This window comes from Molothrus ater, chromosome 21 (genome assembly GCF_012460135.2).
Source record: "Molothrus ater isolate BHLD 08-10-18 breed brown headed cowbird chromosome 21, BPBGC_Mater_1.1, whole genome shotgun sequence".
NCBI classification, from domain to species: Eukaryota; Metazoa; Chordata; class Aves; order Passeriformes; family Icteridae; genus Molothrus; species Molothrus ater.
Window position 1 is genome coordinate 10966473 of NC_050498.2, and position 22121 is coordinate 10988593.

Genomic DNA, 22121 nt, shown 5'->3' on the forward strand with positions numbered 1-22121 from the left:
TTTCTTTTTTTCCTGTTAAGCAATTGGGAACCCTGGTTGCCCAGGCAACTGTTACACTGCAGTGTGAGGAACCTACAGAAGCTATGACTTTAGAACTCTTTTATTTTTCACCCTTAAAATAAATTCCACATGATCATCACTTAAAAGAGTAGGCCCTGGCCATGCCAAGGGGGAAGCTGAGCTACCCCAGGAAGAAATAATGGATTTCCTCATACTCTTGTGAATCCATCTATGGCTTTTGATGCTTGGTAAATTTTGCAAATCAACTGCTGGCTCTGGTGAAAGCAGATATGCTCCTCTCTGAACACTCTCAGTTCTGCTGAGCTGAAGCTGAGTGAGCCCTCTGCAGCAGAGCAAGGGCCTGGCCCTCCCTGGCAGGCAGCACTCCACGGGCACAGCAGGGGCTGCTCCATGGGCAGGTGGAAGCTGTGACAAGGACACAAGGGCAGTGGTGAGTCCCTTCATCTTTTATTTAAACACCAGCAACCAAATTAAAATCCACATGTGGGTTTGCTTTTTCTCCCCTAGAGTATCTGATTCTCCTCCTGTACCTGTCAGCTCCTTGGCAGCCTTTGTGCACCTGGATTATTGAAGCGAGACCAGACGACTGCAGTGACAGCAAAGGCCTGACACAATGCCAGTGGTAACTCTTCCCCACTTTGTGCCCACTATCCTGGCTGGTTTGCAGCCACCCTTTGGTCCTTGTGTGCATCTCCCTGTCATCATTTGGTAAACAAACCGTACACCAACTCCTGCTCTCCTTGTATAGCAACAGTCATTTGTCACTGCAAAGAATTTTCCATTTTATAGCCGTCTGTAATTAAATTGCTCACTCTCCTGTCAAGACAGAAATAAAGCCCCCAACGCCTTCCCTGCACCTGCCTCAGGAATGCTGCTGGCCCTGTGGCTGGCATTGGAGAGGTTTAAAAGGCCTTATTACACAGCTCTCCTCATAAACATTTTATTAGCCGTTTAAAAACACACTTTCAATTATGAGTTTTCCAAAGCATATTTCAGCTCTTTTCTTCTGTAACATTTGCTGATTGAAAATACCTCATCAATAAGCAATCAGGAGAGTGATTTGCAATTTTGAGCCAGATAATCTTTAACTCTCTGCTCTGGGGATCACAGCTGGTGCCAGAGAAAGGGACATGCTGAGCCAGGGGCTCCTCAGTTGCCACTGACCTGCAGGACCTCCAGCACAGACCAGACCAGCTGGTCAGGCTCTCCACTGCTGCACAGAGCTTTGATTCCTATATGTAATAGAAAAAAACCTACATCCTAAGGATCTTATTCTTGCTGGGACTGCCATTGTGCAGGAGATTCACAGCAGGAGCAAGAATCCACCAGCCTGACTCCAAAAATGTTCCAACCAGGACCAGAGGGATGCTGGGGAACAAGCTGCTCCCACAGAGTCCCAAATGGAACCCAAACAGCCCCAGCTGCCAAAACTCCACTGGCCAAGGCACTCACCTGTAGGATCTGGGGATTTTCCATCACTCCTATGAACTCTGGGCATTCCTGATTCGAATGGTGCTAATTTGTCTGTGTTGCTCAGCTGCCACAAGCAGTTTGTTCACGGCACAGCACCGACACCGAGCGCTCGCCCCAAGCCCACCCGACCTGCTGCCAAGGAGCAGGGCCTGCGGGGCTGGCAAGGTGAGGAGCCAGCTCCCCCGGCACCAGGCCGGCGTCCCCAGCCTCTGCAGCCACCCCTGCAGCCTCCAAGGTGCCAGCACCTGCCAGACCCCGTCCCTGCCCGCCGATGCCGACCAGCCCCTCTGTCTGCAAGAAGCAGCCGTGTGTGAACCCCGGCTGGTTGCCACGGGAACCAAAGCCATGGTTTCCATGGCAACTGCTTCATTCTGCCGGCTCTCAGAGATGAGATCCCGCAGTGATGCCGGATGTGCTGGCCCGGTACCACCGACAGCAAAGTACAGGTGGGGCAGCAGGGCACCACCACAGAGCACGTCAGCACTACGGGCAGCACCCACAGCCACACCTCACTGCAGCCCGTGCCTCAGGAGCCCCCGCTCAGCACAGGACCACAGTCCTGCTTTCCCCAAACGCAAGCTAAAATCACAAGGGGCTTGACCCAAAGCCCTGAGATGTTAACAGACCGTGCTCAGCGCCGGGAGAGCGGGGCGAGGGTCTCACCGTGACCGGTCCCCAGGGGCCTGTGTGCAAATGGGGGCAGCCACAGCACAAGGACTTCAGGCTCCCAGTGCTCGGGCCCCAGCTTCAGCCTCTTAAGATTTCAAACTCAAACTTCACACCAGGAGCTAAACCAAAGTAAAGCCTGCACGGTGAAGCAGAGACTGCCCCTGGCTCCCCGTGAGTGCGAGCCCTGCACCGACAGCCAGGCCATGGGTGTTTGCCAGCAGCCTCGTGACCCAGCACTCCCAGTGGCCGAGCCCAGGACGAGGACAGCAGGCAAGGAGAGCTGCTGTGTCCTGGGAGGTGACCTCAGCCCCACGAGCACAGGGACTAGAGGCAAGGAGCTCATCCTCGCTGCATAGGCTGGACCCACCTTTCAGCAGGTCCCAGCAGGGTGGGCACCACCCACCACTGCTCAACCTGGCTGCAGGCACAGGGATCAACTTCTAGACAGAAATACTTCCAAGAATAGGAAATATGCCTGGAGCAATCATGGAAAATGAGGACATGCATTGGTATTTACATTTATCATTTCGCACTGATAACTGCACTTCAGGCTCCTGATAAAAAAAGACATCAGGCCTTAATCTGTGATCAAAACTAGGGCTGGAACGTGGCTGTTTGCACCGACCTGTCAGAGTCAGCCTCCTGAAGCACTGCACTCTGGACAAAGTACAAACAGTCACTGGGGCAGAGAGCAGGAATGATCCAAATCAGGAAGACAAAAAATAAATTCAGAAGAAAATAAACAACGAACAAACCACCAAAAAAAACCCCAAAAAGCAAAACAAAAAGGCAGTAACCAACTGGAACCCACAGTACAGCAAAGCAAGGAAAAGCAGAGCCATCCCCAGGCCAGTTACTGGCCCCATGCTGGCTGTCACCAGGTAAGCAGATGTGGTTTAATGCCTTGATATGACTCCCAAGGACACAAGAAATTCAATTTTACAATAACTGAAGTATGATTTGCAATCACTTGGTGTTCAGTTTGGCCATGTCTTTTGCTTTTCCTATTTTTATTTTTTAACCAGTCTCTGTTGTTCAGTAAACAAATGAGATATTTCTAATGATTCCAGTGGATTCCAGAAGCCCCAAAGACCCTGAAATACCATGGTGTGTTTGTTATTTAGAAAATGATCCCAAAAGAATTAAAATAACTTGAGAAATTAAAACTTGATAATTTTTAATTTCAAATTTAATTCTGCACACCTAAATTTAAAAAAAATTGAAATGAAAAAGAATTGTGGGAAATATGCTTTTGAGATTAAGTGTCATCATTTTCTGCAAACTGAAATGAAGCATGCTGCATCTCAAGAAGGGATTATTATTATTAACAACACGACTGCTGGATGCAGGACCCCAAAGCTCTTCCCAAGCCTTTGTGATGATGCATGGACAGGAGTTCCAGAGGGCACAGGCGGGTTTATGCCTTGGAGCCACAGCCAGAGCTGTCTGCCAGGCATGAGGAGGAGATTTCTGAGCAGACACTTTATCCCTACATCCACTTGCTGCAGTGCTTCTGTATTTTCCTTGCAGGCAAATCTGAGCAGCTGCTGCAGGAGCCAAGGCAGAGTTTTGGATGGGTCCTGGGCACAGTCCTCCCTTTGCTCCCATTCCTACACCCTGGCTCAGCCAACAGGCACACAGCACAGGTAAGCTGCACACCTGAAGGGACCCTGTCCAAGGAGCAGGGAAGTGAGGGCTTCTCTTGGTAGAGGACACCTCCCAGAATAGTTCTGGCAGGTGATGCTGGTGCCAGGAGCCAAGGGCTCTGACAGCAGCACTCCCCCACAGCACAGCAGCAGGTCCGAGGGCCGGTGACTCAGAGATGCGCCATCCTCCGCACCACCTCTCCTTCCTGTTTCCCCATGCACCTAAGGAGGTCAGTGCCACTTACTCACACCCCAGCAGCTCCACCCACGGCCCACAGAGCAGATCTGGGTCACCAGAGGATTGCTCTCCATCCTTCTCCCTCGCTGGCAGGGCCGCGGTGGCAGTGGGAGGACACAAACCCGGCTGTTAAAGGCAAACCCACTCCAGCACCTGCGTGAGGCCATGAGGCAGAGCTGTGCCAGGGTGCAAACCTCTGTCTGTGCAGGAGAGTGGGGCTGCCCTGCTGTTGGCACAGCTGCCCTCCGTGCCGTGGCACCCACATGCCCCTGCCGCCCTCGCTGCAGCTCCTCTGCTGGGCTGAGGGGCTGCCTTTGCTTTGTTTGGGGCTTTTGCTGTGTTTCAAAGACAGGCGACTCCTGCAACGTCACACATAAAATAGAGCCCATGCAACCACGCTGTAATTATCCCTACTCTCGTTAGGGCCCACGCGCTGTCTCTCCTCCCATGCCAGCTCCCACAGCAGGTGGCAACCAGAACAAGCAACAGCCCCCAAACACACCAGCTACCATGCAGCAGCATTCCCAAACCCTGTGCTGCAATCCCCTTACAGGCTGGTTTGGTTTTTACAACCCCGAGTGCTTCTTAAACTACTGCTTAAATGACAGCAGTGGAACAGGTGTGGATTCTCTGACAATTACAAACACACTGACAGATTTATAATTCCATTCACCCTTTCCAAATTCTCATGTACAAGTAACAAGTGAGATACTTTAAAAAAAATCACTATCCCTCTTGGCAATGGTTAAGAAACAGCTCAAATTACTCAACAAGTTCCAAATGCTGGACATTTTTAATCACTATTACAGGACATGTTTTGTGGCCAATCCTGCAAATAAAAATGCCCTGATGGCTCCCTGGATGAGCCTTCCTACAGACAGGTCCTGCTGCAGCTGGAGGAACAGCAGGGAATTAAACAGTGGGTTTTTTTAAGGTCTTATTTCTTGTCACTTTCTGAAATCTACAGATGACACCACATTGCATGGCCACAGCCCATGGATGCTGCAGGCCTTCATTACTGACACTGAGATTCAGGCTAATTAGACAAGATAGAATCAGTGGATCAGGTCAGGTAAACACCATGAAGCAGCACAGCTTGGCATCTGAACACTGCTCACGTGTGGGAGGCATGGCAGGTACTGATGGACCCCACTCTTACTAGACAAGTTTTACAGAAGATGAGTCTATTCACCTCACAGCTGGCACAGAATTAAAAATAACAGTTACAGCCATCCTCGTCGAGGTGGGGAACTTAACAGGATTCAGCAGCACAGTTTGGTTTATGCATTTTGATCAATAATCTAGTGACAACAGCGCCTGAATGTAAATGAGTTCTGGTCTTTAGTCACAACCATTGTCAGACCTGTGGTTTGTGTCTGCAGTCCAGCACCTCCCTGCACCAGGAGCTGGCATGGCTGCAGGGCCCTCTGCACCCATCAAGGCCCACATCAGGCACTGCTATGGCACCCAAAAATTCACTGGCCTTGTTCTGGTTCTCTACACAGACAGGGATGAATGACTGTGCTCAGGCACCAGTGAAGTGACCGATAAATAAAACAAACTAGAAGACAAAGAGATGCTGTGAATCTTAAAAGGAAAATTTAACCAATGTAAAACCAGTATCTGGTCTGTTCACATGTCCACAAGATCAGCTTAAAAAGGGCTTCACGAAGGATTTTTACATGCACTACTTAGGCATCCTTGGATAGTACTCTGGATTCATTCTACCCCGAAGGGAGTCAAATCTGTTGATTACTGTTGGCATGAACAGGAAACTGTGTCACTCTTGGGGGCACAACTGTTAGTGCAGGCAGTTTGAGAAGAGGAGGGAGATGACGTGAGGATAAACAACTTCAACACCATAAATGATTAGCAACACTAGTGAGCACAGGTAAGTCATAAAGAAATTTCACCCTTCTCACCCTTTCCCAAGGTAATAATGACAAACTGGCCATACTAGAAATCCTTAGTTCACTACAGCTACGTTTTGTCTCTAACACTACAAGCAGGGCTGCCAGAGGACTTCTGTGAATCAGTAAGCAAAGTCTATTTCAGAAACAGAGCCAAAACTGCTCTGCAGGACCAGGCCCATCCGCCACCACAGCAGCCCCCAGCGCCTCTGCCACAGCCGAGCAGCACGTGCCGGGGCTGGGATCACAGCAGTGCCTTGCTTCCACACCTTCCAAAGACTTTTGCTCTTTGCGTTTTGCATGCCCTGGGAAGCTCAGCTGCATCTCAGACTTTGAAAGCACCTTGTTATTTAGTCAGCGTTTCAACTGTACTGGGGAAACCGGCCAGCAAGCAGGACCTGCAGCACAACCGAAGACTGATGGGTTGGGCTGGGCAGTGTGCCAGTTGTCCCAGTGTCACCTGGTGAGCAAATCACCTGGATGTCATCTGACACCACATGTACAGTAGAAAATAACCCCCAAAACTGGAGGGTGCTCAGGTGCCCCAGTGACAGGCACAGTTTGAGAACACGGAGTAGCAGCCTTGCTTAAGGGCTTCAGTTAGCTTCCAAAGATGATTCCATTTCCCAGGGGGCAGGAATCCTCCTGAGAGGGCGAAAGCCAGCCCAGCTGCACGGGCTGTGAGCCACGTCTGACATGTACCAGGCTGGGCTCTGCTCCCTGCTGCCCTCCTGGCATGGGCACAGCCAGAGGGGCTCCGGGGAGGACAGGGCTCTGCTCCCTGCTCTGCTGGGACACTGCTCAGGACACAGCCAAGGGACAGGGCACTGCTCCCTGCTCTGCTGGGACACTGCTCAGGACAGCCAGGGGACAGGGCTCTGCTCCCTGCTCTGCTGGGACACTGCTCAGGACAGCCAGGGGACAGGGCTCTGCTCTGCTGGGACACTGCTCAGGACACAGCCAGGGGACAGGGCTCTGCTCTGCTGGGACACTGCTCAGGACACAGCCAGGGGACAGGGCTCTGCTCCCTGCTCTGCTGGGACACTGCTCAGGACAGCCAGGGGACAGGGCTCTGCTCTCTCAAAGCAAACAGCATTTTATTCTGACTGTGGTTTTTTCCACATCGCTCCACGCACCTTACAAACTTCCCAGAGGTCTCCACATTTCCACTCAGGTTGTGCAGGCGGCAAAGTGAAGACCAAGAGCCGAGGTGGCCCACGTAAAACAGACTTGGCTGCAGCTGTGTGCCAAGGTCTGGAGCCCACCGTGCTGCTGGACCCACAGGACACCCTCCTCAGCTGAGAGCTGCAGCACAACAGCCCACACTGCCTCAGGCTGAATCACCAGCTAAAGGGATTATTAACTTCCAGCTGCGTTGGGCCCCATTTCCTTTGTGCAACACTGTGCCTAATTGCAAATTCTAATTTACTGTAGCAGAGCACAAGCCCAGGTCCAAGGATAAATTAAAATGACAGCTCTATGGGAAGTTCAGAATTTAACTTTCTAACTTATCTGATTTGATGCAGATACAAATATTTAAATCCAGCCAAGGAAACAAACAGTCTGTTTCTAAGAAGTTCCAGCTGGGAAGGGGGGAAGGAAGGATTCTGTAGGAAGAGAGGCTGCAACAATCAGTGTACTGTCACAGTGCCTGCAGGAGCAGAACAGCCGCTGTGCAGCTTTGGCTGGTGCTGTGCTCCTCCCCTGCGAGGCTCATCTGAGTTTGAGTTTCCTGAGCTTTTTTTTTTCCCCTTTAGTGAAAAACTACTTTGCTATCCTGAGAGTAAGAGCTTTTACTTTTAAATCTCCTTTGTACAATTGCCCTGTTCTCTTTTCAAGGGAAACACTGAGCCTGTGAGTGAAACACATGGAGCCTGGCACATGATTGGCGGCCATCCCCACACTGATAGATGTTAGTTCTGTTGAAACAGATCAAACCTGAATTCAAACTGCAGTAAAAAAAAATTTAAAAGACAACTTTTGTTTCTGAATGCTGAAATTTCAAATCAGATTTCTAGTAATCTGGGTTTTTAGCACAATTGAATCCTGTGACTGAATCACAGACCCACGGCTTTGGTGCTGCCAAGGAAAACAGTGCCCGGGATACTCCCTGAGCAGCTGCCAGAGAGGATGAGGAGGAGAAGGCGATGCGGTGAGGAGGTTACACAACATTACACAACGTCACTGCCCGCGGGCAGCCGGCCAGCCCTGCCTGGGGGCCGGGTCAGTGCCAGCTCACACCACACCAGCAGGGCCGTGTGCTCGCCATGTGCTCCCCACACACGTGGAGGCAGAGCTGGTACCGCCCGAGGGCAGCGTGACCTTCCCTGCCACGCCCGGAGAGAACCCGCTGCGGGAGCACCCGGCTGAGTGACAGCCAGCCAGGACAGACTGCACACCGACCGACGGACAGCCAGGACAGACTGCACACCGACCGACGGACAGCCAGGACAGACTGCACACCGACCGACGGACAGACTGCACACCGACCGACAGACAGCCAGGACAGACTGCACACCGACCGACAGACAGACTGCACACCGACCGACGGACAGCCAGGAGAGACTGCACACCGACCGACGGACAGCCACGGACAGACTGCACACCGACCGACGGACAGCCACGGACAGACTGCACACCGACCGACGGACAGCCAGGACAGACTGCACACTGACCGACGGACAGCCAGGACAGACTGCACACCGACCGACAGACAGCCACGGACAGACTGCACACTGACCGACGGACAGCCAGGACAGACTGCACGCCGACCGACAGACAGACTGCACACTGACCGACGGACAGCCACGGACAGACTGCACACTGACCGACAGACAGCCACGGACAGACTGCACACCGACCGACGGACAGCCAGGACAGACTGCACACCGACCGACGGACAGACTGCACACTGACCGACGGACAGACTGCACACTGACCGACGGACAGCCAGGACAGACTGCACACCGACCGACGGACAGACTGCACACCGACCGACAGACAGCCAGGACAGACTGCACACCGACCGACAGACAGACTGCACGCCGACCGACGGACAGCCAGGACAGACTGCACACCGACCGACGGACAGCCAGGACAGACTGCACACTGACCGACGGACAGCCAGGACAGACTGACCGATGGACAGACAGACTGCACACTGACCGACGGACAGACTGCACACTGACCGACGGACAGCCAGGACAGACTGCACACCGACCGACGGACAGCCAGGACAGACTGCACACTGACCGACGGACAGACTGCACACTGACCGACGGACAGCCAGGACAGACTGCACACCGACCGACGGACAGCCAGGACAGACTGCACACTGACCGACGGACAGACTGCACACTGACCGACGGACAGCCAGGACAGACTGCACACCGACTGACAGACAGCCACGGACAGACTGCACACTGACCGACAGACAGACTGCACACCGACTGACAGACAGCCAGGACAGACTGCACACCGACTGACAGACAGCCAGGACAGACTGCACACCGACCGACGGACAGCCAGGACAGACTGCACACCGACTGACAGACAGCCACGGACAGACTGACCGACGGACAGCCACAGCCAGGCAGTCCCGGCCAGGACTGCGCACCCCAGACTGGCCGTCAGAGAGGTTCCTCCTGCAAACTACAACATCAGCCTGCCAAAACCCAAAGAAAGGCTCAGATCTTCTCTAAAGCCCATTAGGCCTCAGTACAACCACATCCCCAAAAACCACTTTTTTGAGCAACACAGAGAGTGGATGGGTACAGTCAGAATTTGCCCCAACCAAAGTCTCTCCGAGAGAAGCTGCTGGTGAAAACTAAGAGGAGGGCTGAACTATTCTGAGGCATTACTGACTCTCCAAAGCAAAGCTGAAGTGAATAATCAATTCTGAACACCAGAGGGAAATGGTGTTTGAGAGTGGCTGAGGAAAAAACGGAAACAAAGTGAGAAAAGATTACATTTTACTGTGGAAAAGACCATTGTGATCAATCCTCAGCACCTTTTATTCCAGTCAAAATGTACAAGGTGTACTAGGTCTCTATTTGCATTGTAATTGCAGGAACTCTTCCAGTTTCCAAATGAATTTTAACTGCCTTACATACTACTGATTTCACATTCACAGGGGACATCTACAACAATTTCTTTTGTGCTACCATTAACCACTTTCCCAAACATTAAACAAGCAAACACTAGCACTTATTTCCCTCCAGCTACAAACACAACTGATTTTTACCTGTGCTTTCTCCCAGATTCACTCCTGGTGGTGCCCCATCCACCTACAGCCTCATGCTGCAGCCTCAGATTCTCAGCTTTCCTTGCCTCCATGTCCCCCTCATCAAAATTTCGAGACATACCAAATCTTTACCGAAATCTGTCTTTTGGTTAAGCAAACAGAAAACCTCCCCAAACCATATATATTAAAATTCACCTGGGCCCAAAAGGAAACAACTGAAGTTCACTCAGCCTGGGTCTCTAAGATCACGTGAATTATCTGCTCCCTGCCATCACCACTTCAGGTAAGGATGATGTGGGGCTAACCTGGAACCCCCGGGGGGGAGTTTCTGTGCACCCCAAGTCAGCTCTGGGCTCTGCCCAGCGCCACGAGCGCTGCACGTACCTGGATGTATCGCAAGGCACTCCTGAGGACGCTGAGGTTTGAGGTCTTCTTGTCATCCACGTTGGGGATGTTGCGCTTTAATGTCTCAAAGCACTCTTTCAAATGAGCACGTCTAAAGAAAACACAGGTGGGTCGTCAGCTGCCAGGAGACACAGCAGGAATCAATTCCACGGAGGGGAGAGCTTAATTGGGGCCTTAATCCAGCAAAGCACCTACACCTGTGCATAGCAGCCCCCCAGCACAGCCTGTCACAGCTGAGCCAGCTCACCCAGCAGGGCCTGTGCCTGGGCTCTACCCCAGCTTTGTTAGGAACACCGTGCAGCCTTAAATAAAATATCTCATCTCACTGTGCTGGTACTTTCACTGTCACCATACTTCCAATTTAGCTAGTCAGGCTTATTAGAGTCTTGGGTCAGAAACTGATGTTTATTCTGTATTCACACTGTACACTGACCCCTCATTTGGGGTATTTTACTCTTTTTAAATCAAAAGAGTCACACTGTTATGCACTGTTACTGCTTTGCAGGATCAGGGTGGTTGGGATGCAATGGTGCAGTTAAACAGAACATATTGGGAAGCAAGAAATGCAGAATTAAGCTATAAGAAAGCCAAGCAATACTGCAAGATTCAGTAATAGTCACTAAGAATTTTATTCAGGTTATCTGTTTAAAAAACAAGCAAGCAAACAAACAAAAACCCGCCAAAGCCAAACAAATATTGACAGACAATAGGCCAAAAAAGGAGGGGAATTACAATTAAAAAACCCAAACCCCTGGCTTTCTACGCACCTGTTCTTCTCCAATTTATTATGTACTTCCCTGGTCCCAACCCTGTAACCCAAACAGAACAAAGATCAGCTCAGTGTCAGGTTGAAAACTCCTGCCTTGCACCTGTGCCTGCAGCAGTGTCTGTATGTCAAGATGCAAAAGCAGCAGAAGTGTTCATGTATTACTGGTTTAACATTAAGTACATATATATTCCTGCCTACACTGTTTCAAGATAAACTCCATACTTTACACGTGCATCAGAGGAACCAAGCATTGTGCACACAGTGCACAGAAGATACAAACAGGTGTGATGTGTGTGTATATATGCAGACATGGCTACTACCAACAATAGGGAAAGACACAAAGTATGGATTTTAAGTATTTGTACAGACCCAGAGAGCCCAGATTCTGACCTGGTTCTGATCTATGCCTACACTCCAGTGGGACAAGGTTTGTGCAGTTCCATATTCAAGCATATGGGATTGAGCAGACACTTCCAACTTTGGATTTTTACTGTGCGTGAAACAACACAGCTGAGGATAAACAGGGAATGAAGCAATACAGGAATTCTCCAGTCACTGCTGAAGAAAAAAACAGCGTGAGTTTCTGGTTTTGGGTTGGAGTCCACACACTCTCTGAATCAGAGGAATATTTTTAGGAAAAGCCAAACAAATTCATGTTATCTCAGTTTTTCAGCTCAGTTTTTCAGTGATAAGGTACATTAGCAGATGTGGACATTTCAAGAATCTTTCATATACTGTGCAAAGTAATTATATTATGGTACAGGACATTGAGGCAATAATATTTAATAAATTGTCACCAATATTTGACAGCATTTTCCCGTGAAACATTTACAGGCTGAAAAATATATCTTTTCTGTGCTTATGGAGCAATTCTGGGGGGAGACAGTGGTGATGCTGTGCTCCACACTGGCACCACAGCCCCCCACCTCCCAGGGCAAAGCTCAGTCTGGCAGCACAGCAGCAGCTTGTGGGTGCACTTGCAGCCACCCCACTGCCCACAGCCCAGGCAGCCAAACCTGTGCAGCCTGCCCTGGCCCCCTGTGCCAGCAGAAACCTCCTCCACAGCTCCTGAACCCACACAACGTCAGTGATGGGCTCTCTCCATTAGTGCACAGACCAACAGACCCTTCCAGCAGCAGACAGGCTCTGAAGATCTCAATCTGCTTAGAGGAACTACACTGGCATTTTACTGAAGCCTTTATCTTCACAAACTCCTATCTGCATTACTTTCACTGTTTCTATGCATTTTGGGATGTGTACATCCCAATAAACCTTTTTTCTGTCCGCTATACATCTCCACCAGTCCCCATGGCATTCACACACCATCTCTAACACCACTGCCAGGAGACATCCCCCTGCTGCAGGCAGCCAGAACAGAGGCCCAGACAGCACAGCCAGGAGGGAAGACTGCACAGATCCAGGTCACATATGCTGCAGGAAAATTGAGGGGCCAAAGGAAACAGGTAAAACTGCTGCAAAGAAGGGAATGGTTTGTTCTCCCAGTCCACAAGCAGTAATACCAGACGCCCTACTGGGATACTGTGGTCTGGAAACAACCACCTACAGAGAAGGCAGGGTCTCCACCAGCCAAGGTCCTTAAGAACAAGCCAGAAAAACACTAACCTGGAGCAACATCAGAGCCACAAGTCCTGTCAGAGGGTAGGGCAGACTACATAGTCTTCAGCCGCTTCCAGCTGCAAGATTCTGAGCAAGCAGGAGGCCCTTAGCACTTACAGCACTGAGAAACTGGTGATCTCTGTCCTCAGAATAACATCTCCCAGATCCCATTCCAGTTTTCAAGAAAGCTCCCACAAGCAGCAGTGCACTTTGATTTCCCTGACCAGTACAAGCAGTGATCTTTTGCCAAACATAACACGAGATACCACTTGAGATCAGACATGCAGGGCTGGGATTTGCTTCCTAACACAGTTCCGGTCTGCAAAAAAAAAATCCTTACACAAAATCTTACAGTGTGGAGTGAGGGAGGGAAATAAAAACCCATCAAGCTAAAAAACCCTGCTCTCAGCAATTCAAAGACATCCACAGGTCTTGGCATTTCTGATCCAACAACACTTTGCACAAGCAGGAGCCGCTCCAGAGGGATGCAGCTTTGGCTGTCCCCCCTGGACACACGGTGCACTCACCCTCCAATTCTCTTCTTGAGCTCGATGGGTTTCATGTCGTCGGCCGGCGCCAGCTTGAGGGCGCCGAGGGGCGCGGGCGCTGCCGGGTGCTGCAGGGGCTGGATGGGCTGTGGCACCACATGGTGCTGGGAGATGGCCAGCACGGGCGCCGTGTAGTGCGGCAGCTGCTTGGGGCTGCCCGAGGGCGGCGTGGCCGCCTTCCCATCCGGCAGGTGCGGCCCCGGCGGCCGCTGGATCACCGGTGCCACCGAGGGCGCTTCCTTGGGGACACTGGGAGTGCTTACGAGGGGCTGGTGGCGCTGCACCAGCGGCGGCGACAGGGCGGTCTGCGCGGCTTGCTGGGGGGAGCTGGTGACAACGGGGATGGGAATGACTGAAATGGGAGCTGCCAGGGGCGGCGGCGGCAGGGGCACTGCGCCCGGGGGGGAGATGGGCACCAGCAGTTCGCTCCGGGGCTCCTCTGGGGACAGGGTGCTGTTGGCCCGTGGCACGCTGGCCTTGCCCGCCTTCTTCTGCTCCTGCTCCCTCTCCAGGCAGAGCTTCTCATGCTTCTCATTCTCCTCTGAAAGAGAAACACCCACAGTGAGCAATGGCGCTTCCCTGACCTTCCCTGAGAGCGGCCTACAAACAGCACGGGGCAGGATCCCCAAGTTAAAATACCCTGGGTTTTATACTATCCCGAGTGAACCCCAGCTCAATGGACACTGCACTGATACAAACACATCAGGGCACCTCTTTACTGCTGTGGATTTTAATCAAGCTCTTAAACTTGGCTTTGATGTGTGTATGTTCCTATATGTTTTCAGAACACCAGACAAAGTAAATGAAATCTATGTGGCCCGACTAGCAAAATAAACCTCATCAAACGCAATCCAGGGCTCTGGCTTTAATTGCGTGAACATGGCACAAACAAAATTTATTTATACAAGTCCTGTGGCGCCAGTGGCCCTGGCATCTAGACATTGCGCAGCCTTAATCAAATATCTCCAAACCCACCATCCGTGAGGCTCAGCAGATCCCGCTCCTGACAACCTCTGAGGAGCTGCAACAAAAGGTGGTGCAGCAACCTCTGCACAGTAATATACAAATATATGGAAAATAAAACCTTAATTTATCAAAGGAGGGATTAGGGGAAGGACATGGACAGTTGGGTGTTCTGTCTTATATAGTCACCAAAATCAGGTAATTCAGAGGAAGCTCTAAGAAACATCCCAACAGAGCCTCTCCCAGGAGAAGCTCTGGCTTGACTGAAACACTGAAGTCAGAACATGTATTTAGGAAATTAGAGAGAAGACCATGTCTGCTGCCACCTGGAATGACCAGGTTATTTTCAATCCCCCAGTGATCTTCAAGACAATCTGTATTGACGTAACAAGGGGAACAGGGCCCCACCAGGCACAGAGCTGCCCAGCTGGCCACCCCGAGGGGCCCTGCCACTACTGGGATACTTTCTAATCCATCTTTTGATTTTTTAGGGTATGGTGCAAAAACTACAGAGAGCAAAAAAGGCAACAAAACTCTTACTCCCGATTCTGAATGCCCTTTGGTACGTGTGACCGCACAGCAACACCGACCCAGATCCAGTTGACACAATTTACTGAAGTTCAGCTGCAGTAGCAGCCCAAACACAGCCCAACCTCCCCTGGAGAGCATGAGCCAGGTCAAGCAGCCAGCTGCCAAGGTAAACACGGTCCTGAACCCACCCCTGGACAAACCACCCTCTGGACCGAGCTCTGGCACTGGGGCTGCAGCCCAGCCTCTGACCCTGCAGCAGTCACAAAAGCACCATGTGAAATTCTGTCATCAGGAAGGGTTTCACATCCATACAGCACTCTTCCAGGGCTGCCCGAGACGACTCAAATCCACAGTTTGCTTTCAACTTCTGCAGCACAAGTAGGGTGAGTGAGCAAACGATCTGACTGACTCCAAATAGGAGGGAGGTTGCTTAAGTAGCAGCTGAGCCTTAAAGCTGCATTTCTCTGTATTTTCTCAAAATATTTCAGGGTATTATCAACAGTTCCTTAAAGGAAGAAGCGAAGCAGCGCAGGGTGGCAAAAACCCCATCAGGAATCCCCTGATGCAAACACAAATCTCAGCTACCAACAATTTCGGAGTGTTTCAGTTCAACGACATTAATAACTAATAAAGAAAAGCCCTTTGTCTGCAGATCTTTTGCTCCACTTTGCTGCTGGTTCGCAGCCAGAGCCAATGCAATGGCCCTGGCACAGGGTGCATGAGGAAACCCAGCCCCGAGGACCTGCTGACTCACGGTGCTCCCTGAGCACGTCCGGCCCCGGGGACAGAGAGCGGCCGCAGGCTGGCGGGCACCGCTGGCCAGGCACACTCAGAGCGAAGGAGTCACCAGTGGGGAGCTGGGGCAGTGCCTGCTGAGGACAGCAGGACCTGCCGGGCTACTGGAGGTGACACAGCCACAGCAGAGCAGAGCTCCCAGCCAGGACACCTGAGATCTGCACCCAGGGCAGCACGGGAGCAGGAGCCGGCCTGGAACTCCTGCAACCAGCTACACTCGTGGGGAAGGGAGAGAACAGCCAAGCAAGGTTAAAGCAGGCATTACTGATCACAAGTATTTATGTAAATGTCTCTGGAAGCAGGTGCAGCCCTCGGGCTGCTGACAACCTGCCAGCAAGGCCTTTGGTGTTGCTCCCTTGAGCTAAAGAGTTTATTTCAAGGATTTTTTTAGCCAAGATCTAACACTGAAGAGCCACTGTCCTCTTGGGTCTGAGTTACCCACAGGCAGGGTAGGACCCATGCTCCCAGCCTCAGCAAAAGGACTGGAGGGCCCTGAGCCACCTCCCTGGACAGAAACCCTCCCACTGGGTGGTGAAGGTCTGTCTCCTGCTCGCTTTGCACTCACACCCTGCACACAAACCAAAGATGCTCTTTGAAGAAAGCCCCCCCAAGCTCTATATTTTCTCATATGAAGGAGGCTCACCCACGTTTGGTCACAGATACAGATCAAGGAGGTGTGATCACCATGCTGTGTGCTGCGTGGCACATGCCAGACACATGCAAGGCTCATTCCCTCCCCCGTGGCACACCCAGAACAGGATCTCCTGCAAGCCCATACACAGAAAGCAGCCAAGGCTCAGGGCATCCCCTCGGCCAAGAGGATAGCTGAATCCAAAGGTGCACCTCAAAGTTATGTGCAATTTCCACTAGTTCTTCACACTCTTAACAAGGGGACTGAGGACAGAACAAACCATGGGAGCGAACCAGTCCTGAAAACTCCCAGGGGATCTCAACCACAGCCCAAGCACGAGGGGTCCTGGAATCCCACCCTGGCCACACCACCCCACTTGCCAGCAGGTTCACATGGTGAGAGCAGGTACCTCAGGTCCCTGGCCACACCACCCCGGCAGTGACAGCAACATGGGCAGCCACGGGACAGAACAGCAAATCCTGTCCTGGGAGGACACAGAAACAGGGTCAGCACCCCTGACCAGTGGTCTGGTGCTATTTAGGGCCTCGATGGTCTGAGTACACAGCACCAGGCACTCTTTGTTACCTAATAATCTGCTGTGTTTAAATATATCTCGCCCCTTTTGGCTGCCCTGGAAATGCCACCCATCTGTCAGAGCCCTGCTGCCAGGCCAGCCAGGAGCAGCGGGTAGAGCCCTCGGGCCGGCAGAGTGGGCCTGCAGCAGCCAGGCCATGGCCCCAGCCTCCCGCAGCCTTGCTGGAGGAGCAGGCTCTGAGGATGCCAGAGCCCTTTGAGTGCTCCCACCTTTCACTAGGGACACCATCAGTACCCAGAGTTTATCAACAGTGTCTGCCTTTGCATAGCCCAGCATCCCACCTCTGTGCGTGCTCAGTGGAGAACATCTCTCACTCCAGGAACAGTGAGGCAGTTCGGTGGTGTTGTTTTCTGAATGGTCTGAAGTGTTTTTCTGAATCATTCAACGCTTCTGGGAACTTATCCTGCATCCCTTGAACTGCTACAGCCCTGGAGAGGAGTGCCTTGGGTGTCACTCACTCTGGATATGCAGCAGTGTCACCTGCAGGAGTCACTGCAGGCTCCTACCAAGAAAGTGCTGCGTACTGAAGAGTCTCCAGGTATTTACTACTCCAAAGGCTGCCCTGGGGGGGACAAGTCATGCCAAGAGGAAGGGCAGGCTGGAGCCTGGAGGTTAGATTGTGTTTCTGCAAGTTCCTGGCTCTGCAGGGGAGAACCAGGAAGGGGGAGATAAGAACAGTCAGCAGAACTGGAGCCCAGCAAAGCTCAGCATCAGCCAAGCAAGCTCTGAGTCACAGCAAATGCTGCTGACACCAGAGGCTGCAGCACACAGCCACAGGCACTTCCAGGCCTAGGAACAAGCCTACAGGACTGAGAACCCTTTAAAATCAGGACACTTTTCTGACTCCTTCTGAATTTTGGTTGACAACAGCACAAGCCCCACTTTTCTCTCCCATCTTAGCTAAAATTTGGCAGTTTGGTGCCCAGCCCTTGGCACTGTTGTTTCTCCACCGGTACCACAGCAGACCCAAGACATGGCACTGTTTCCTAAAGCCCTCTGGGCTCCTGGCCGTGCCCTCAGTGCAGAGCTGGCTGCCAGGCCCCGGTGACACTTCCACAGGGCCAGTGGCCACTGCTGCTCCCAGTGCTGCGTTCACACTGCAGCTGACCCCGAACGGGCCCACTCCTCTCCTCCCCACACACACCGGGCCTCACTAGCACCTCAAACACCAACTGAACTGCATTTCAGGAGCACACTGCTCACAAAGGAACCTGAAATGCTGCACGATTGGAACTCAGAAGTTCACAATACACTACAGAGAAGCAAGAGCTAGGACAGCCTAGCTGGGGTCAGTTTCAGGGGTTCAGAGACCCCCACCCCAACCTGAGACCCTCCCTGCCGAGCAATGCTGCTGCACTGCCACTGCTGTCACAGGCTCACACCTCATCTGCACACTGGGTCACCATTCACTGCTAACAACTGCAATACTCAGATCTCCGCTTTCTCAACCAGAAGAACAATTAACAATAACTAAATAAATACCTGGCAGACATTTCTAAAAACAGCTTCTCCACTCTCTACAGATAATTTACATTTACAATAGCTTTAATAAGCTATTCCAGTGATTAAATGAAACCCTGAATCAGCTCTAGAGTAATTTTAGCTGCATTTTAGTTACAACTAACTCTTTGTGGACAGAAGAAAGAAATAAAGGGTGAGGATTTATCAGCACTACAAAGGAAAACAGATCAAGATTGCTAAAAAAACAAAACCATCATGGAGAGTCTCATCTCTAGAGAAACCCCAGGACCATCATGTCTCCAGGATGCCAAGCGTGCCACCGTCACAGCTGCAGCATCACACCTTGGTGGGCCGGAGGGATGCAGCTCCTGTTGTACCCTTCCATGGTATTTGGGATGAAGTGCAAGAAAGCACTGGCTCTGACAGGCCATGTGGGCATCAACAGCACATGCTGACCCTGCTCCACCATCCAAGGAGCTGCACCTGGGCAGCCAAGCAGGTGAACTGTCCTACACAGGATGGGCCTGTGCTTCTTCCCCGGGCATCAGCGTTTTTAAGAGACAGGGAGACAAAATAATGCGCTCTGATAAAAAGCATGTATTTCTGTCACCTGAACAGCTTCTGTGTCACAGTTCAGAGCAAGAAGTGCCATGGCTGACAGGCTAACCCTAAACCCTAACCCTAACCCTAACCCTAACCCACCCACCCGCTCCCACGCACATGAGGACACTGCTGTCCCTGCTTCTGGCCCAGGGACAGAGGCACACACTACAGGAACAGTGAACCATGACGTGCCTTAAATGTACAGGTTGGAAAAGAACAGTAAACATGAACTGACTTAATAAACAGTATTAGAAACAGACTGTGTATCCTTAAAACAGACCAAAAAGCCCAAAGATATGCCCTCAGAAGAAACTCTGAGACCCCACTTCATCCACTGCTGGCAAGAGCTCTGCAGCCTGCCTTGAGTCTACAGCTCGTGTGTCACACAGCCAGCAAGGGAGCACAGACAGGTGAAATGAGTTCAGTGAGTCATGGCAAACTGGATCTGGCAGATAACAGCCAGCCTGTTAGGTAAGCATGTTTGCTCCAGGTAACATTCCTCGATCCTGTGACGAGAACAAGGGCTCACTGCTGCACCTTCATCCCAGGGCTGCACCAGGCCTTGCCTCCACAGGCTGCTCACTCTAGCCAGCTTCCTTCTCAAGGAAATGAACGGAAATGTGCAGATTACCCTTTAGAACCCTATCTCCATACTTGAAAGAGAAAGGAGAATCAATTTTGATGGGTATCTGCCCATCAAAACAGGGAGTCACCACTATCACCTGAACTGGCTGCACCAAGGCAGTTATGCCTGGAATCCCACAATTATCCTTGCCACCCCCCAAGATTCAGACATTGCTGTGTCACAGAGCAAGGCTCTTCCTGAAGTCAAAGTCTAATTGTCACTATGTCACTATGGCTCTGTTGTCCTCAGAACTGCAGTGCAGCTCTCCTGCAAGCCTCTGGAAACAGATAAAGTCACACTGTGTGTTGGGAGGTGCTTTAACCTCCCCGACAGAAACCGGGTGGGTGTGCTGCCTGTGGCAGCCAGTGAGGCCGAGGCTGAGCCACACAGCACCCTGGTGAGACAGAAGCCAGTGGTGGGCAAAAAGCCCCACAAGGTTTCTGGAGATGCACCCCAACACTATACTGATGAGATCTGTTGAAAGACAACAGTGAGAGACCACGCAGAGCACAGCACTGAGCCACTGCCCAGCCATGGGCACAGGGTCTGAGCAGGTTCTCCTCCTCACCCACTGGCAAAAGGAAAGTGGCACCACAGCCAAAGGAAACCTTCCTGGCCACCATACACCATTATCACTCCCAGGCGATTCAGCGTGCCCAAATGGCAGGTAGGTGAGGATGGAAAAGCCCAGAACTGTGCTTGCTGCAGAGTCACTGCCTGCACAGGCATCACTCAGGAAAGGAATGGTGTGAATGAACTGTGCAGCATCGCAAGATGAGCATCTATGGGAAAAACCCTAGGAAAACAAGTATCAGTTACTTGCAATTATAAAGAAATTTGTTTTTCTTAGATCATGGAACATTCCTGGATTAATCTAAATTCAAAGCAATCAGCACCCTCTAATTCAAGTCAAATGTCTCTGGAGCTTGCACACAACAGAGAGAGAAAGATTTGAAAGCTGATGACCCCAGGCTGTGAGTCTGGGCCCATGTAAACGAGTGTTACATGCCTGGGAGGCACATGCTTACAGCAAGAGGGTTACAGCAGCAGCAGCAGCAGCAGCAGGCACTGCTGTCAGCTGCAGACCCAGCAGCCCTTGGATGAGTGCAGTATATACTTTTTAATGGTGTTCCCCAAACTGATTGATTTTCAGGCCATACTGGACCCCTGGAGTTCCACAGTGTAACTGGGGGTATAACAGACCATAATGCTTTGCAGAACACAAGATTTCAAGGGGGAGGAGAGGAAGAACACAAGGCAAAGAGGCCAACCAGTCTTACTGTTCTTACTTATTACTTCCTAGTGCTTCCCAGCTGTTCCTCTGCTTGTGCTCTCCCCTGAAATCTTCCTGCCACCCAAAGGTCACTGCAGGGCTCCTCCCTCTCTGCCAGAGTCTTCCTGGTGTTCAGACTTCCCTGAAGTGGCCACGTTTGCACTGACGCTGCTGGCCCTGCACCCAGCCCAGCCCTTACGTGTCTGTGCCCCCCAGCAGCAGCCAGAGCCCAGGGCGTGCTCGTGGTGGCTTTGTGTGACACCACATCCCCACACACCCTGTGAACTGCTCCTGGAGCTGAGAAGCCTGCAGGCTGTCTTTTCTTTGCTGTGTTACCCTGCCCATATACCCTGCTCAGCAGTAATTCCTGCCTCAGAAGCTGTCCAGCACAACAAGGCAGGTCCCTCCTGCTCCTCTGTAACCCAGAGCACAGCTTGTTGAACCCACTCACAAGATGCTCCCGCAGCGTGGGGCAGCGGGATGGCAGTGGGATTGGCAGCAAGAGGGCAGCGGGATTGGCAGTGGGATTGGCAGCAGGATTGGCAGCAGGATTGGCAGCAGGAGGGCAGCGGCATGGCAGTGGGATGGCAGTGGGATGGCAGTGGGATTGGCAGTGGGGGGCAGCGGGAGGGCAGCGGGAGCTGTCTCCCAGCAGCAGGAGACAAACCCAAACCTGCAGAGGTTGAGCCCCGGGTGTTTATTGCTGCACCCTGAGCACGGCCACCACCTGTAAGCCCGGGGATCACCACAGGCTGGCGGCGGCAAGGAGACTGTCAAGGGCTGGGAAGCAGCGCCGGAGCTGTCACCCAGCCGGCGGGGAGCGCGGACCGGGCAGCCCCTGCCATCTGCACAGCCTGGGCTGTGCTCCGGGCTCGGAATGCTCCGGCCCTGCGCGGCCCTCAGCACCGCATCCCCGTCTGCTGCGTGACTCATCACCGACACAATGGCGCGGCGGCACAAAGCGCCGCTCCGCAGCTCCGCCCGAGTCCCCGCGCCGGGGCAGCCGCGGGCGCGGCGCGGCGCCGCTGTTCCCGCAGCCGCGCGCGGGCGGCAGCCCCGCCGCGCCCGCCGTGCTGCGCGGCCCCGGGGCACAGATCGCCGCTCC

The 22121-nt window shown here is 52.2% G+C and overlaps 1 protein-coding gene across 1 annotated transcript in view; it reads right to left on the reverse strand.

Annotated features, from left to right (window-relative positions):
• MNT (MAX network transcriptional repressor) overlaps window positions 1-22121 on the reverse strand; it is a 40428-nt gene that overhangs the window by 12054 nt on the left and 6253 nt on the right. Inside the window, exons 2-4 of the mRNA XM_036395068.2 lie at window positions 13519-14080; window positions 11373-11414; window positions 10585-10696 (exon numbers count right to left, since the gene is read on the reverse strand). Of these exons, the coding sequence (XP_036250961.1) occupies window positions 10585-10696; window positions 11373-11414; window positions 13519-14080 (716 nt within the window). The remainder of the gene's footprint in view (window positions 1-10584; window positions 10697-11372; window positions 11415-13518; window positions 14081-22121) is intronic.